The sequence below is a fragment of the Grammomys surdaster genome, unplaced genomic scaffold (genome assembly GCF_004785775.1).
Source record: "Grammomys surdaster isolate TR1022 unplaced genomic scaffold, NIH_TR_1.0 128, whole genome shotgun sequence".
Classification (NCBI taxonomy): Eukaryota; Metazoa; Chordata; class Mammalia; order Rodentia; family Muridae; genus Grammomys; species Grammomys surdaster.
This window is the reverse complement of record NW_021604586.1, coordinates 4,094,676-4,111,418: the sequence shown is the minus strand read 5'-3', so window position 1 is coordinate 4,111,418 and position 16,743 is coordinate 4,094,676. Positions and strand designations below refer to the sequence as shown.

The window sequence follows — 16,743 nt, the reverse complement described above, 5'->3', positions numbered from 1 at the left end:
TGAGGAGATGTCTCTGTCGTTTGCAATTTTGTTCCACAGACAACTTGGGTGAACCATGAGGCTTGGTCACCAGCTAGGCATCAACGTGCCTCTTGACTCTGCCTCCTCTCTGAGCCAAAACACTCCCCTCTCCTTCCTGGGAAGTGACAGGTATCAGACATCAATTCTGGCCCCACATGACAGGTGATGGTCAGGTCCCAGTATCCGACCACACTCTGTCCTCAGGCAAATCCTAACCTAGTCTCCGGTCTGTCTAGTCAGGCAGGTCAGATTTGGGTGGGGGCATCTATTTCTGCAAGGACAGTGACGTGACTATGTATTCCGTGAAGTCCTCGAGGATATGTGAAAATAAGTTAATCTGACTTCTTTTTAAAAGATAATTTATTTCAGTTTTCACCTCCTGACAAGACAAAGTACTATAACTATGGATATATACACTTTTTTTTTCCTTCTTCACAGGAAACAGCACTGCCTGACATCTTCGACCTCACACCTTTCTCAACCTTAATTTTAGAACATGACCTGGCAGGACACAAAGTTGTGTAACTAACATACAAAACACAGCATCACTGGGAGCTGCTGGCAAGAAATGGATGTGGAATCCCAAGAAAGAACAGACTGCAGGGAGGATCTCTACAGAAAGCTGCATTTAAAACCAGGTACAGCCAAGGCAGCCGATGGTCCAGGTCCTCGAAAATTCATGGGGATACATGCCAGCTGTCTGAGCCTCTAGTATCTCCTAGCTGTCAAATGACAACTCATCCCTCCCAAGGATCTTTATCATGAAGTCACAATCCAAGGCCACTGACCAGGGCTCTTGATGCTAAACCAGCACTTCTTGCAAGGGTGGCTGTGAGCCAACCTTCTTCCCCAGGCAGGGTCTCTTTCCTACTTCTCAGTAACACGCCCATCATCTAGGAGTGAGGACGGGATGAGACCAGCCTTAGCTCAGGATCAAAGCCAAGGCAATCCATAGGGAGGGCTCCTTTCTACATAAAGTGCAAAGTCTCTGGAGTTACAGCTCTCAGGGGAGCATGGCTTGCAGCTGGGCCCAGGCCACTGACGGTCAGAGCCTGGAGTCTGCAGTGAGGCTGGTCCCCCAAATCACCACCTTCCTGGGGAGGTCTATGAACATGGGCATCCACCTGCAGCTTCTCAATCTAAACAGACCCGAGGCTGTGCTATGAGGCTGATCTGCACCAGAGACGAGATGGGGCAGGCTCAGCCCTTAGTGAGGGCTTTGCAGCTGCCTGGGGGGGTGGGGGTGGGGAGGGGAGCAGGAGCCTGGAGACAAGGAATCTCTGCTGAGAAGGGTCCTGTCATTTCCCTGAGGCTGTGGGGCCAGTGCCACCTCCCAGAGTCTCTTCCTACTGCCTTCCTCTAGTTCTCAAGTCTCCAGGCCGAATGTGGGCTGGGAACCGGAATAAATCTGTTCTAGCTGACCTTCCCTCCCTAACAGAAAACTGGTTGGAGTTTGGTGCCCAGGAAGGGCAAGGCTGGGTGTGAGTTTGTGGCCCGGGACTGCTAACATCACAATTAGACCTCCGCTTTCCACATACTTCCCCACACGGACGCCTGGGTCCCTCCCATTAGCAACCTAGAGTGGCAGGTATTTCTAGAGTTGAGCACTGTCCATGAGCCCTGTGTCCCTGGGCTGCAGAAACAGGGTCAGACCACCCACTGCTTCCTCTCAGGTGAGGAGGGAAAAGGCAGGCTGTGAATCCCATTTCTGCATCAGGCTAAGTCTCAAGCTAGGGCACTGGCTCTAAGCCCACCTTGCATACCTAGGACCATATTTGATTTTTTTTTTTTTGAGACCAGGTTTCATTGGTCCCAGGCTGGCTTTGAACCCCCTATGTAGCTGAGGAGGACCTTGAACTACTGATTCTCCCTCCTGCCCCCACCTCCTGAGGGACTACAGATGTACAATAGGCCCAGCTAGGAAGACCTCCTTCCTGTGCAGATGAAGCTTGAAAACTAGCCTTGACCCCAGGCCACTTGAGATGCCAGGCTCCTCAGTGTCTCTGTGTCTCAGACCAGAGGAAAATCACAGTCTGGCAGGCTGAACAATGCAGATCTCTCAATGTGGTAACAACGCGGCTCTGCCTTTGGCTAGACACTCAGCAGAAGTAGCCTGGAGGCTGCCGTGGTTAGCCTCCAACCCCCACAGTATCCTGATAAGCTGAACACAGCAGAGCTGTGGCCCACTACTGGCCTGGTTTCAGAACAGGGGACTTTTTTTTTTTTTTCCCTGAGAGGGCAAACACTATAATGTACTTGACACTGATTTGTACACCTTGAAGGTCATAACCCAGGACGGTTTGAATGTGTGCTAATGGGCCTGCATAGATCTGGGCCACTACCAGCCAAGACTGGAGATACTGCCTGGAATTATCCAGGTAATCTGAACTGTCTGTGGTTCACAAGCTCAGCAGGGCAGCCAAGGAGTTCCTGCCAGCGAGCTGGGTTCATGCCTGCCTGGTGGGCCCTAGGAGAAAGCTATGACAGGAAGAAAGAGTACCTCAGGGGTGGATTAGTGACCTCCCAGAGACACTGGCTAGAGGCTCCTAGACAGGAAATGCTCACTAAATCTAGCTGTGAACAGAGGACATCTGCAGGCGATGGTGGGACCACCCCCAGGCACCTGCAAGCTTTGCTTCCATCAAGGGCTGCCTTGTCCCCGAAGGGTTACCATGTCCTTAGCAGTGCATGTGGGTCTAACGTGGGTCAGAATTTTCTGACTGTGGAGCTGGCTTTGCAACAATAATGAACAAGAAAGAGACAGACAAGAGAGAGCCATCCTTCCTTCTTCCCTAAGTGACTGTCTCAAAGGTTGGTGGGGACAGTCTCAAAGTCACTTCTGAAGTCTGTGTTGGAACCATTGGCACACTGCCCCTTAAGGTGGTCCGTGGTGGCACGAGGGCAAGGCCGAGGTCAGACCACAGGTGCTGCTGTACAAGAACGATGCATCTCACAGCACCTCGGAGTCGCGTCCTCCTATACCGGAACTCATGCCGCTGCAGGACTGGGAGGAGCAAGGAGTGGCTACCATGCTTGCACAGCTGAGGAAGGCTCTAGAAAGGACAGCGGGACATAGCAAGGGCGACCTCACTTTATGTCACGTCCCTAAGACACAGAGAGGACACAGGCGTGGTTATAGGATCCTATGCTGGGTCAGGTGTACTAGTTGGCACATCTTGTGCCATCAGGAGCTGATCTGCCTGTCAGCGTTTGCTACAGTAGCTCGGGGTGATTGACGTTCTGCCTCAGTCATCCCCAACATCCAGGAAACGCACATTCCACAGCTCGGCCTATCCTGCTCTCCTTTGGGCATCCAAGGGAGGCTCTTCCCACAGGAAAGGCTCGCCCACACCAGCTGAGTTCACAGATGTCAGAAGAGAACCACTGTGCTCACAGGCAGACCGTGACTAAATGTGACTGAAGGCTGAGGGACAGAGAAGGATGAGGTGATACAGGGTGACAGGAGAGCCTGCGGGCCTAGTTCTAGGTCAGTGGCCAGAATGGCTGCACAGGAGGGACGGAGGCCACAGGGGTGGACGAGAACAGCAGCTCTGGAGCCAGCACGCTGGGAGCTGGGGGTCAGACCTGGTACAAAGATGCAGAGGAGGCAGGTCTTTCAGAAGGAGAGGATTGTGGGCTGGAGCTACCAGGCAACCTTGCTTCCCCATGGTCTCCTCCCTCAGTCAGATCCGTTCTGTGTGCTCCAGCTGAATGACTGCTCTTAGCAAGGCTGTCCCCCCAGAGCTGCTAAAAACAACATCTCCCCATGCTTCTTGCACCCCATGACATATACTGCTGCTGTCCGGGAGGTGAAGGACTTTCTGTGCTACCGAAGGAGAGATTGTGTTGAGTGCACAGTCCATAGGTTCTGTTGACGGAGCTCTTGAGTCTGAGGCATGGCTGTGGCTGGCAGAACGCTCAGGCCCCTAGGAAAGTGACAACCCTTGAGTTCTCTTTCAGTTCCTGTCCCGTTAGGAGGTGGAGAAGATAGCCAAGATCTTTCAGGAAGGCTCCATGGTCCTTCTATACAGCTTACGCTCACAGGAAGTCCTGTGGCAGGGAGTGGCAGGCTGTCACTCCCAGTACTGATTCTGTCCTCACATTGCAGCTGTGTGGATCCCCTCCTGCAGCTCTGTGACCACATGTCCCTGGCTCTCAGCAGGAACTCGGGGGACCATACCTCATGGCCTCTCCCTCCATCCTCCGTCTCATCTCATAAGCCTGGTGCTCAAGGATGGGTGGGGGGGTAGGTTAGGTGGTCCCTTATGTTTAGCTATGTAAGCCGAGGGACACCTTATACATAGAGGGAGAGGAGACACAGGCAGGGGGAGACAGGCTTCTGGAGTCTTTTAACTGCTAATTCTAGGGCAGCAAGGAGAGGCTCTGGGTGCTGCTGGTGTCATGCAGGGTCATCACTGGGGTGACAGCTCCTGAGAGAAGAGCATGTTGTGATCTCCTACTCTGTGGCCATTTGCTCAATGTGGTCACTTAGCAGCTTGTATTGCTCTGGAAAAGAGAACAGGATTATTCCAGAGGAGCCACATGTGGACGTGGGCATTTGTTCCCAGGAACATGGGTTTTACAGAAGTGGTGTCATGTGTGGAGTGTGGCCCCGAGCAGCCAAAAGAAGGCGTGCTGAGCTCTGATGGCCGCCTGGAGAGGGGTGAGGGGGGCACTGAGGCCACCCGATGGCCACAGATGTCCTAATGCTCACACAGCCTCTCTTCCTGGCTGGGGACGAGTGACTGGCTCATCAGAACATAGCAGCAGTGGCAAACCTGGCTGTAGTGCTGGACTGGCAGCACTGAGACCAGAGGCTCTCGGCTGAGACAGAGGAGGACTCTGGGAAAGCTCAGAATCCCCCACTCTCTGCCATGCTGCCCTGATGGTGTGGGGCAAAACAAGCGGCACTCTAGAAGGTACCAACTGTGGCCGGGGTTCTGCTCTGCACAAGTGACACAGAATGCCAGGCCCATCTCTGACCTGGCTGTTACATGCCACCTGCTATCCCTCAGCAGAAATGACTTCCAGTTGTACAGCCAGAGTATATGCTCCATGGATTCGGGAAAGAAGGCAGGTTTCTGTGACAGACACCCTCCTTCTGACAGGGTGGGAAGCCCCAGTTTAGAGGGGCTGCTCTGGCTCCCCCATATCCCCAGCACAGCTCACCCTCATCCAGATTGCCGATCACAGCCTGCTTCTTCAGGAAGTCGCTGCACAGCTTCTTGTTCAAACCAAAGGCCAGCATGTTGTGGGTGAACGTGCTGGAGGAGAAACACCCGTGACTGTTACCCTCCTGCTAGCCCAGAAGAGGGAGCCAAGATACTGGGCTCTAATTCAGGGGGATGGCTGGGACCTGGAGCAGTATCAGGTGAAAATGTCACCCATACCGCTTACCTGGACTGTGCCCCTCAGGATCGAGAGGAGGACTGAGCACCCAGCCCTGTGCTCCTAAGACGTTAGACCCGCTCACCACCCCGTCCTGGTAGGTGGCCCCAGCTGCCTTCACAGCTTGCCTCTCACCCCAGCTGCCCGAAGGTGATGTTCTCATTGAAGCGCAGGCTGTCATCCCGTTCTTCCTGGGTCATGTGGCACCATTTCTCCCTGTGGACACAGGAAGGACAGGATGGGCTTCAGAATGGCCTGGGACCCTCCCTCCCTGCTCTGTGGAGCTGTTTGTCTGCACTGCCTCTTGGACACAGGGATCTGCCTTGGCAGGTGATTTCCACCCGAGCCTGGCACTTGCCAGGGGAATCCCAAACACCTTTAGGCATCTCTTCCCTGCCCAAAACAAAGTCAACAACATTCTATTGTCCTGGAGACCTGGGAGGGCCTTGGCCACTCACAGCCTTCCAAAGTGTTTGGTCCACTCAATGGGCCAGAAAACCCAGAGGGGCTAGGACCTTGCCTGGTATCCTAGGACCAGATGCACAAGGCAGCATCTGCAGGAGACATAAGAATGGGAGCCTGAGAATATGACAGCCACAATGTCCCTCCCACAGACTCTGCCTGACTTACAACATGGCTGTTTCCTGCCCCACATACCAAAAGGAGACACTCTATGCTTTTTCTATAGGCTTCCTGCACTGGCCTGTGGCCACACAGCCATTATGAAGCCAGCCTCAACTCTAGAGCCCAGTCGGGTAGTGGAGTAGTGGACTGTCTCTAAGAACTTTCTGTTCTCTGCACTGAGCACGTAGCATGGCATGGGTACTTGGGTAATGTTGGGGTATTCTTTGAGGCATCCACCTGGCCTGTGTAGAGGGAAGGCCCAGGAGTAGGACAGGGAGGTGTCTATGCTAACACCTCTGCCACTACCTCAGAAAGACCATCACGTGTCACACAGCACCCTGGCTTTTCCCCTTCCTGGTGAAACGGCCATCTCCTCAGAGGGCCTAGAAGCCCCCTGTGCCTGTGCTCACTGCCCATGTGAAGTCAGACCCTGATACTCATAGACAGATACACAGCTTTAGAGAGGAGGGAAGCTCATTGTGACCCACTTCCTCTAAAGAAAAGCCTCAGGATGGATGACTAGCTAAAGTAAGGTCGAGAGAGATTAAAGCACAGGGAGAGAAGACGGAGCATGGCAGAAGGAGAGGTCAGTCGTGGAGAAGCAGAAGGGAGGGGGAGAACAGAGCAAAGGGACGAAAGCCCAGGCCAGCTCCTCCTGACCCAGGCCACAGCTCAGCAGGATGGAGTTCACCTGCGGCCTCTGCAAGCTCAGGCAGCACATCTGTAAAGAGCCCAGAATGCACTGGAGGGACAGTGCAGCCTTCTAACACTTGCTGTGAGGCTGTTTAGGTGCAAACAACCATGTACCACCCAGCAACCTGCTGTGCACGCATGTGCACAGTACAGTACTCTCTGAGTGTGGCATACCGGCCCTGATCCTGCGTGCCTGATCCCACGAGGGAGTGACTCTCCTTGCTGTGGAAAGGACTAAAACTAAGGTGTCCCCTGACTTCTGACAAAAGAGTGGAAGGTCATGAGAACTAAGCCTGGCTGGTGCCTGCTGTTTAGCTGCTTCCTGGGAGCTGAGTTCAAGTCCCTTCAATGTCCTATGCATGGAACATCGATCACAAATCTACATCTCTCTCTCTCTCTCTCTCTCTCTCTCTCTCTCTCTCTCTCTCTCTCTCTCTCTCTCTGTGTGTGTGTGTGTGAGTGTGTGTGTGTGTCCAGCACATGATGGAAACCTCTGGGACTGGGTGATGGAAGGGCATTTTGCAGTGGCAGAGGTCCATGAAAAAGATGGCTGCTTGAGGCAGGGGGACCCGAGCTACTCTCCAGTAGACTGCTGTCCAGTTAGCTTCTTGGGCTCCAGTGAGGAGGCTTGTGAGGCCCAGGTGGCTGGCAGTTTCTTCATCTGGATTCAGAATAGACCACTGGACCAGTAGCATGAGCCAGCTCAGTTGTCTGAGGAGGCTATGACGGGCCTGAGATGTTCCCAGGAAGATGGTTTGTCTTAGTGTTCTCTGAGGGGTGGTGGGGGCTTGCTACTGTAAAGTCACAGCAACGAAGGTCATCAGAGTAGCACAGCTGGGAACTGTGAAACGTGATGCACACCCAGGCTCCAAGGAAACCTACCTGGGTTCACAACTCTTTATGAGTGGGTGTGGCTTTTACTCTAAATGTGTCGCAGAGGCTTCTGGGAACCATGAATCAGACTCCATGTAGGCTCAAAGGCAGCCCATCTTTGCTTCAAAGGACCCACCACCCAGCTCTTCTGGTCACCCAGTGGCTGAAGAAGAGGGGGTAGTTGTCCTTCGATGTGACCCTAGGTCAGGTGACACTCCCTTCCAGTGAGCGTGTGAGGAACTGCAAACAAGAAGCTTCTCCACTCCAACCCTCCACTTCCACTCAAGTGGAATTCTGGTGTCTGACCGAGGTGCAGAGGAGCCATGGACGGTGCCATGCTGCCTCTTGGAATAGCTCACAGTGCCCTGTTGTCTGACTGTCTTAGGGAGCTCTGGCCCTGACAAGCCGTATCTGTCTTGGGACATGCCCTGTCAACAGCCTACCTAGCACAGGCCATGCCTCCCCAGGGGTACCCTCCCCTCCTGTCAGAGGCCTTGGAAAAAACCCAGAGCTATAAATGGAGCAAAGTCACGTGGACACACACCTCTTCTCCTCCTGCTCTCCAGCATCCCCTCTGGAGCGGCAGCAGAAACAGGTAAACAAAGGCACATGTCAAAGTCATGCAAGATATGTGGATGGAAAAGAACAGGCAGAGAGGATTACCCTAGGTGGGAGCAGAGAGGACAGAGAGAGAAGGGAACCCAGCACGGACAGATGCCTAGGAGCTGGGAGAGCTCAGCAAGAAGGCAATGGCCTGCCTGGAGGCCACCCAGCCTCCAGACAGAGTGGAGTTCTCCCCAGGGTCTTCTGCAAGTCTAGGGCCTTGCCCACCCCATGCTCCCTCTGTTTCCCCAGGAAAGAGTCCCAAGACAATCATGGGACTCTAGGCAAGCCAGCTCATTCCCACTGGCCTCAGCTGTTCCTCTGACGAAGGAAGGGCTCTACCTCCAAGTCACTCGCCAGCAGAGGAGCCTTGGCCAGATGAAGCTCTGCTCATGTGCTCCCCCCCAACACAGCCGAAGGCCCAGGGCCTCCCTAGTGACAGTCGACTGAAGCTCTGAGATACTGGCTACAAAGTCCCACACTTGGTGGTCCAGTAGGGCCGGCCTGGCTTCCACAGGGACTGCCACTGCCTCATAGCTGAATGAGTGGGTAGCAACCTGTGCCAGTTCCACACAAAGAGGGCCTCTGTTCTTGGGGACAAGCCCTTCCTGCTTCCCATACTTTCTGACCAGGGTCCCACAGGGTGTGTGAGGAGCAGGGCTGTCTTGGGCACAGCTAGGAAGGTCTGCTTATGTTCAGCAATGGGCCCGGGGGCAGCTACATGGCCAGGCCTGCTTCTAACAGTGAATTGAGAGGTAGGGTGGAAGCCAGTGGTCTCCCTTGGGCAGAGGTAGCATTTTAAGGAGGATCAGGCCATATCATGCCAGAGCCCCAGAACAGGAAGCACCATGCAAGCTGAGCACCCCACCCCCAAAGCTGTGAGCACTGACCCCTCAGGCAGCTTGCAGGGCTCTGGGACACACGGGTGGAAGAAATCATCAACAGCAGCTCGGCCATTTTGCTGGCTCCCAAGGACTACTTGGGAGACTGAGCCAAGACTTGGTCCCCTCCCTCAAGGCTGGAGGGGACACTCTTGGCTCCTACCTGGTGGTGGGGGATCGCTTCCGCCTCTCACAGTGGACAGCATCGAAAAAGGCCGCATTCCAGAACCTCAGCGTGTGCCTGCAGGACAAGACATGGTAAAGATCTACCCGGGTCCTCTCTTCCCTCCACACCAAAAGCAACGCTTCTCATCCCCTGAGTGTCTGAGAAGCCTGAGACAACTTGGGTGAACCATGAGGCCTGGTCACCACCTAGGCATCAAGGTGCTTCTTGACTCTGCCTCCTCTCTGAGCTAAAACACTCCCCAGAAGAGTTGAAAAGGCCTGTGGGATTATGGAGTGGGCCGACCGGCTCAGCTGCTCAGGCAGGTGGACTGAGGGGAGGAGTGGAGGCCAGCGCGGCTCCCAAGAGAAAGTGGACAACTAGACCCCTGCTCTGCTGAGTGGGGTCTCCTCAGAAACATAGGAAGCCAGCAGCTATGCTCCAGGCAGTCATAGGAACATAGCCAGCCACAGGAACATGGACTCAGTAACCGCTCTTCCTGTAGAAGATCAGGGCTGTCCTATGGTCTACATCTGCACAGCAAGGTTCCATGTGACGGCTTTGACTCCACTGCATAGCATGTGGGATAACAGACCCCATGTGGGACAACAGAGACCATGTGGCCCAGTGTCCACAGGAGTGACTTCTGGCCCTTTGTTACACAGGCTCCAAGAACCTTAGGGCCCAGCACGGTCACTGAGGGAACAGGGACCCAGTGAGCCCCTCCCTTCTGTGCTGCACTGCATCTCCAGTTGACTCAGGCCCTGCCTCCCTGTGCTGACCTCTGTCAGCCTCCACCTAGCCCATGGCACTCCAGCCACACATCCCTACTGGACTGTGACCTTTGAGGGAGGGGGCGTTCTGTTCCACGCTAGAGTTGCTCCTCGCTGGTACCTGAGATGGAGGCTGCCGGGGCTCCTACCTGCTGCTGCCTTGGCCTGTTTTGTGCTAACACCTGCTGATGTTATCACAATGATACATAAAGATATGTATTTGACTTAAGATTTACGGCTAGACGGTCTCAATAGCCTTGTACTGCTAAAACTCCCTGGCTGCACCCCAAGATGGCAGAGGAAAAGCCATCACAGGGTGACCCTGCTTCCCAACCCACTCTGAGGGACTGACTTGAAAGTGTGGTAACCACACTTTCCTTCCCGACGTGCCCGGCAGACCCTTGCAGTAGACCTCACTCCTACAGCTCTCTGCATCTTAAATTCACCACATCAGAGAGCCAGCAGATGAGCCTTTGGGGGGACACATTCAAAGCACAGCCCCTGGCTCTCACTCTGTGTGTGTGTACATGCACAGTGACATTAAGATATAATTTATAGCCCATGGGGTTACCGAATAACATGGAAGTGCAGACAGCTCTGGCACAACAGAATTAAATAAGGCGTGTTGGAGACTAGAGATGCCTCAGTAGCTAAGAGCACTCACTACTCCTCCAGAGGGCCCGACTGCTGATTCCCAGCACACACAAGGCAGCCCACAATCATCCGGAATGTAACTCCAGTTCTAGGCCCCAGTGCTCAGGTCTAGCCTACAAGGGCACCAGGCCCACATATGGTACGCAGACATACATACAAGCAAAACATCCCATGCATGCACACTAATCATTTAGAGTGTTGGATAAAGGAATAAATACGGATCACGGCTCAGTGATTGTTCAGTATATTCGGCTGTGCCGCTCCCCCGCTGTCTAAGCCCAGAGCACTTTGGCAGCCGCGGACGGAGCCAGTCACCACCACGGCTGCTTATCCGCTGCAGCCCCACTCCCTGCACTCTGCACAAGCAGCATCAGATGACCCATGCTCTCCTGCGGCTGCCTTCTTTTACCAGTACAATGTCTCGTGGGTCACAATGCAGGCTTTCTCCGCAGTTCATAACGGGGAGAGACATCATGCTTATGTTAGAGCCAGCTGTCCATTTGCAGCTGTTCTGACCAGTGTGCTGTGAGCGCCTATGGATTCCCATGTGGGTACATGCCTGGGCCCACAATGGAATGGCTGCTCACATGGTCACCCGGTTAGCCCCTGGGGAGCTGCCAGGCATTTCCACCATGGTCCCCATGGAGAGTCTTCACATCCCTACGAATACTTGCTGGCATCTATCACCTCGCTGTGACTACCCTGGAGGTGAGGATGGCCACCGTCCTTGCTGGAGACACAGGCAGCCGAGGGCTGGGCAGCTGCTGCGCTGGTTTGGATGGGCAGAGTGCAGATGGGCCTTACCAGATGGGTTGCTGCCTCAGGTGCGTGTACAGGTAAACCTTCTCCCCCTTCTGCTCATCCTCGGGGCTGATCACGGTCACTGTAGGAGTAAGGAGATCTGAGGGCAGCCTGGGCTGGGCTCCCCGTGGGCAGATCCTACAGACCTGTCTCCCAAGTCATCAGGTTACACTGTCCTAATTCCATGAAGCTTTTTGCTAGCCTTAGTCTAGGGCTTCTTCCCTATGTGGTCCCTGAAGTGGCAGCCTCCCTCTAGCAGCTGGTTTAACTCCCCTGGGGTAAGGATTTGCACAGTCTGCTTAGAAAGGTGACTTGCTTGTTCCTGTTGTTGGCTAATGGTCAGCCAGTTTAAGAGACCTGAAGGGTGTGCCTTGATTACCAGAGATGCAGGCTCTACCTTCCTTCTCCAGCACTTCTTCATCCCAGGTATCAACCCCCAGGCTCCACCCTGCCATAGGCCCCATCTCCCTCTGGCCCCACTCCCTAGCAGCCCAGAGAGCTCTGTTCTTACCAGTCTTCATCTGTCTGTCTCTAGGCTTGCTCTCCTCTTCCCTGGAGGGAGAGAGAGAGCAAAGCCGTGAGAAGGAGCCCGAGCCACACACACACACACACACGCTGCCTGCTTCTCTGTGCAGCTCCTCTGAAGAGAGGTTGGGGTCAGTGGCACGGTGGCAATTGGCAGGTCTGGGGACTGAGGCCTGTGGTGCTGAGACTACATGACACCATTTTCTGTGGGCCTACTGTGTGGACATGGAGGGATAGGTCATGTACCCTGGCTACAACCAAGCCTCAAGCAGCGAGCGCCCTGTATGGTTCCCTTGTACTGTTGTGTCCTCTCTTGAAAGTGTCTCAGCTTCAGCACCTCTGTGACCAGTGCACCCATCTCAAGAGCTCTCTGAGGCCAGGTCTGGTGGCTCATGACTTTAATGCCAGCACTCCAGAGGCCGAGGCAGGTGGATCTCTGTGAGCTCAATGCTAGCCTGGTCTACATATCAAACTAGGATAGCCCGAGCCACATAGACACCTTGTCTCAAACAGAACAACACATCTGCCAGGGCAGCCTCTCCTGGAGGCCTCAGCACCCAAGGCCTTCCTGGTCTCGCTCACGTTATGACAAAGTCATATTCTCCTGTCAGCCCACGAAACATGGCTCCTGGTCCCTGCGTGTCAATGAGCAGACAGCAAGTGGAAGCTATGAGAAGCTCGGGGTGCAGAGTCGTGCTGGGCTGGCAGCTGTGTGACGCAGGGACAGCTGTAGGGCCAAGACTAGGTGAGCCACCGAGCCACTGCTCCCCCACAAATCCATCTCAGGAAGCCCTGTGCGCATGCACACTCACTCATTTCTCCTGACCAGTGGTCCTTTCAGCTTGGTCTCCAGCCCCCCGAAGAAGCCTTTCACGTTCTCCGTGTTCTTCAGCAGCCGCTCAGCGATGTCCTTCTTCTCCGCCAGCCAGCTGTTAGCTGACTTCAGGTAGGAGTCAATGCTGCCTGCTGGCTTCTCCCTGGGCTCTGTAGGGGGCAGGTGCGGCTTGCCTTGGAAGTGGGGAGAAATGGAGTAAGAAACAGTCTGCAGCTCTGACAGGAGAGGGAGTGTGCCTGAAGGGCTTCCCAGAGACTGCAGGACAGGGGTGCTGCCCTCGATCTCCTCAGCAGGGTGATCAGGGGCAGCCGGCTTAGCAAGCTCCCCAGACAAGGGAAGGCCAGGTCTCTCTGGGGTGTTTAATAAGCACAGAGTATGGAGAAGTGGACAAGAACCATGGGAGGGGGAGGTGGCCTGAAGGAGCTGGCATCTGGGAAGAAGATAAGAGAGGTCTACACAGAGAGCCACACAGCAGGTCTGAGAGACTGGCAACAGGAGAGAAGAGGCTGCCCTGGGTGGGATGCAGGATGGGGACTCAGACCTGTCTCAAAGGCATCTGGAATAGGCCTTTACCAGGTAAGTACAGGAGAGAAGCGATGGGGAGAGGTGGGTGGGGCGTTCCAGAATTCCTTCCTTAGGGCAGTGAGTGGAAATAATCCACAAAGGAAACCATGATGGACTCTGACTGGGTGAATAGGATAAACCTTTCCAGAACTGGTAGTAGCCGGCAAGCAAACAGCCCACCATGATCCATAGTAATCGGACCATTTGGGGATGCTGGGAGCAGGAGATCTGGAGCACGTGCAGAGGGAGGGGCTGCACCACGAGAGTGCAGCGATAGTGACAAAGCCGGCTGTGAGGACTACTCTATTCCCCATGCCCAGATCTCCATAGGGAGGGGCCCAGCACCCCCCTGAAGAGTTGAACTGGTCTCTTCTGGCTGGCTGCAGGGCTCAGCATGAGATACCCAGAGCTCCTGCACACTGGCCCTTTCAACACCATGAGCCGAAAGAGACTTCCAGGCTCTGTATCGTTGTTTGGTCATCCCCAGTCACCCTGGGCTCTTCCCAAGATATAATCCTAGGCTGCTCCCTGGGATAGCCAGCTCTGAATCCTGCTTTGCCGGGGTGGAAAGCCGAGACCCCACATGTAGCACTCCTGCCTCCTGCACAGACAGCCATGCCCTGACCCCAAGTGCATCCCACGTCCCTTCCCACACCAGGAGTCTCATGCCTGCTGTTCTCTTCCCAATATCAGCTCCTCTCTGGAAGCCACACAGCACCTGCTGTTAATAAAGGAAGCTTCTCTTCATGCCGTGTGACAACACCCAGCTCCCCTCCAGGCTGGCTGCTCTGCTCAGGCTTACTCACCCAGATGGTAGTACGTGAAGCACATGGTCATGAGGTTCTTGGCTGGCCCGAAGTCGTCCATCTGGTGGCATCTGGGGTGGGAGCAAGATTGGCTGGCTAGAGCCTCACTGCCTCTGCTGGGATCAAAGGCGTGTGCCTCCCTCCACAGCACGGCGCCCTTGCAAGTTAGTGAAGCATACCAAGATGCTGCCACAGCGGCGACTGGAACAGTGGTCAGGAGAGCCACTGCGGGTGCATGGTTGGGCTCTAGGTGTGGGAAAGTGTTCATGGCCCTCGGTTTGGTCACTACTGCGGGTGCATGGCCATGCTCGGGGTGTAGGAAGGTGTCTGTGGCCCTCGGCCTGCTCTCTTTCACATTAAGATCAAATCAAGGCCCAGGAAGCTCAGCCCAGTGCACCTCAGCAGGGGCAGGACCAGAAGTCACCTCAAGCCTTGGTCCCATACCACTGATGCAGGCCATTTGGCCATTGCTCAGGGCTCAGCAGGGTATTCAGTGCTGTCCCTCACAGGATCCTCGGGTCTCCTGGAGGGCTGTAAGGACATGAACCACTGGATAACCCAGGCTCAGACTCAGCAGTGGGGTGGGGTAGGACTATGTATAACTCCTAAGACCCAGGTGACAGCTGTCCCTAATCTTGGTCCACTGGGCAGCACTTGTAAGTCACAAGTGGATAAATACTCATGCCTTTCACACCACTTGCTAAAAATCAAAACAAACTATTGCATACAAGGACAGTGGCATACTGAGTACCATTCTTACTCCAAAAAGGGACTGTTTTACTGTCCTGCAGTATGCTAAAGATTGCAGCCAAATATTAATGGGAGAGTCACAGAGCCATTCAGCTCAGCAAACAAAAGGAGAGAAAGAAGCTTTAAGAAGAAGAAATTCGGGGCTGGTGAGATGGCTCAGTGCTTAAGAGCACTGACTGCTCTTCCAGAGGTCCTGAGTTCAAATCCCAGCAACCACATGGTGGCTCACAACCATCTGCAATGATATCTGATGCCCTCTTGTGGGGTGTCTGAAGACAGCTACAATGTACTTACATATAATAAGTAAATAAATAGTTTAAAAAAAAAAAAGAAGAAGAAATTCTACTAGACCAGTTACGATGCCGTACTGTGAATGAGGAGGGCAAACAGAATGGCCTCATCTCCCATCAGGCAGGAGGGAGCCCACTACTCTGCTCCTGGAAGATGCTGGTCACGGACTCTAACCTGAGTGGTGCCAGCTGTTGTGGGCATTACTCACAGCTGGCTCGTTGGGGGTGGGAAAGGAGGACAGGACAGCTGCAGGAGACTGCGGAGAGGCCATTACTCACTCGAACAGGACCACCGCGAAGGACTGCACCAGACGGTAGAAGGTTGGCTCTGACACACACTTGGACTTGCAGCGCTGTGGAGAAAGAACCAGGCACGTCGGTGGGACTTGTCACTCTGCATGTCTCCATGCACCTGGAAGGGCCCCAATGGTCCCTTCCCCTCCAGCAGCACTCTGGGAGGACAAAGGCGCTCCCCAGGGTCCTCTGCACTGGACCCCAGAGGTTTTCTGTGTCATCCTCACAGGATTTCATAAAGAAACTTCACAACCAGCTCCCCCATGGGGAGAAGTATGGAGAGACAGAACCCCAAATGACAACACTGGCTATTCCTGGGTTTGTTAATTACTTTTTTCTGCATGTTCTAATTTCTCTATGAAGAGTACATCCCTGCAGTAGGAACATACAAGATGCGATTCCTAAGCTTTCTCAATACCTTGGGGTTTGATGGTTTTCACAACTTTGACTATGTTACCTTTTGCAAAATTTGAACACTAGAGGTTATTTAATAAGAGTGTGCATGGACATAGCCCACATGCTTGTCTCTGGAAAAAAATGTGTGTGTGGGGGGAGGGCTTCCCAAGATTGCCTTTCAAAGTAGAGCTTCCAGTCGGGGAGACCATTACATCCTGCCTCAGCTGTCCTCGACCTCTTTCTACTGGCTTGCACCCTCCACTCTCTTCACCACAGTGGCGCTGGCCAGCTTGTTGGTTCCACACCCCCCCCAGCACCCCACACCTCCCCCAACTCCCCCCAAGCCCCCTGGGCCTTGCATTCACCTGTGCGCTCACAAAGCGTGCGAACCACTCCCGGCCTTTCCCATCTTCTCCGCTGCAGTACTCTCCAAACTTGGCTTTCTCTTCCTGGTCCAAGTCCTCCCTGGAGGAAGGGCAGAACAAAAACAAGGATCCAGTTCCTAGAACAAAAACTCCAGGTAGGAATGGGGGAAAGGGGGGAAGGACAGTGGGGTGCTGTTCCCAACCCTCAGCACCTTCCAGGGAACAAACCCAGGGACCGGTGTCTTGTATTTATTTCTGAAACCAGGAGCCTGACTTCAAAGTCCAGATAAGGCGAGAGCGCTGAATGGGACCTGTCCAGTGGGAACTCCATCCACGGCTCTGCTAGCAGGCCTCCTGATCTGAGCCCAGATGAGGGCACAGGCACCAAGAGCCCTTACTGCTCTAGGAATAGCTAACATTTCCCTCAAATTTAGAGATGACAAT

The 16,743-nt window shown here is 54.2% G+C and overlaps 1 protein-coding gene across 1 annotated transcript in view; it reads right to left on the bottom strand.

Moving 5' to 3' along the window:
- Nucleotides 1-363: 363 nt before the first annotated feature.
- Nucleotides 364-16,743, bottom strand: part of Kiaa0513 (KIAA0513 ortholog) — a 50,287-nt gene continuing 33,907 nt past the window's right edge. Inside the window, exons 3-12 of the mRNA XM_028753198.1 lie at nucleotides 16,300-16,399; nucleotides 15,524-15,597; nucleotides 14,205-14,275; nucleotides 12,812-13,007; nucleotides 11,986-12,026; nucleotides 11,478-11,556; nucleotides 9,247-9,324; nucleotides 5,545-5,625; nucleotides 5,191-5,285; nucleotides 364-4,527 (exon numbers count right to left, since the gene is read on the bottom strand). Coding sequence (XP_028609031.1) covers nucleotides 4,478-4,527; nucleotides 5,191-5,285; nucleotides 5,545-5,625; nucleotides 9,247-9,324; nucleotides 11,478-11,556; nucleotides 11,986-12,026; nucleotides 12,812-13,007; nucleotides 14,205-14,275; nucleotides 15,524-15,597; nucleotides 16,300-16,399 — 865 coding nt within the window. The 3' untranslated portion in view covers nucleotides 364-4,477. The remainder of the gene's footprint in view (nucleotides 4,528-5,190; nucleotides 5,286-5,544; nucleotides 5,626-9,246; nucleotides 9,325-11,477; nucleotides 11,557-11,985; nucleotides 12,027-12,811; nucleotides 13,008-14,204; nucleotides 14,276-15,523; nucleotides 15,598-16,299; nucleotides 16,400-16,743) is intronic.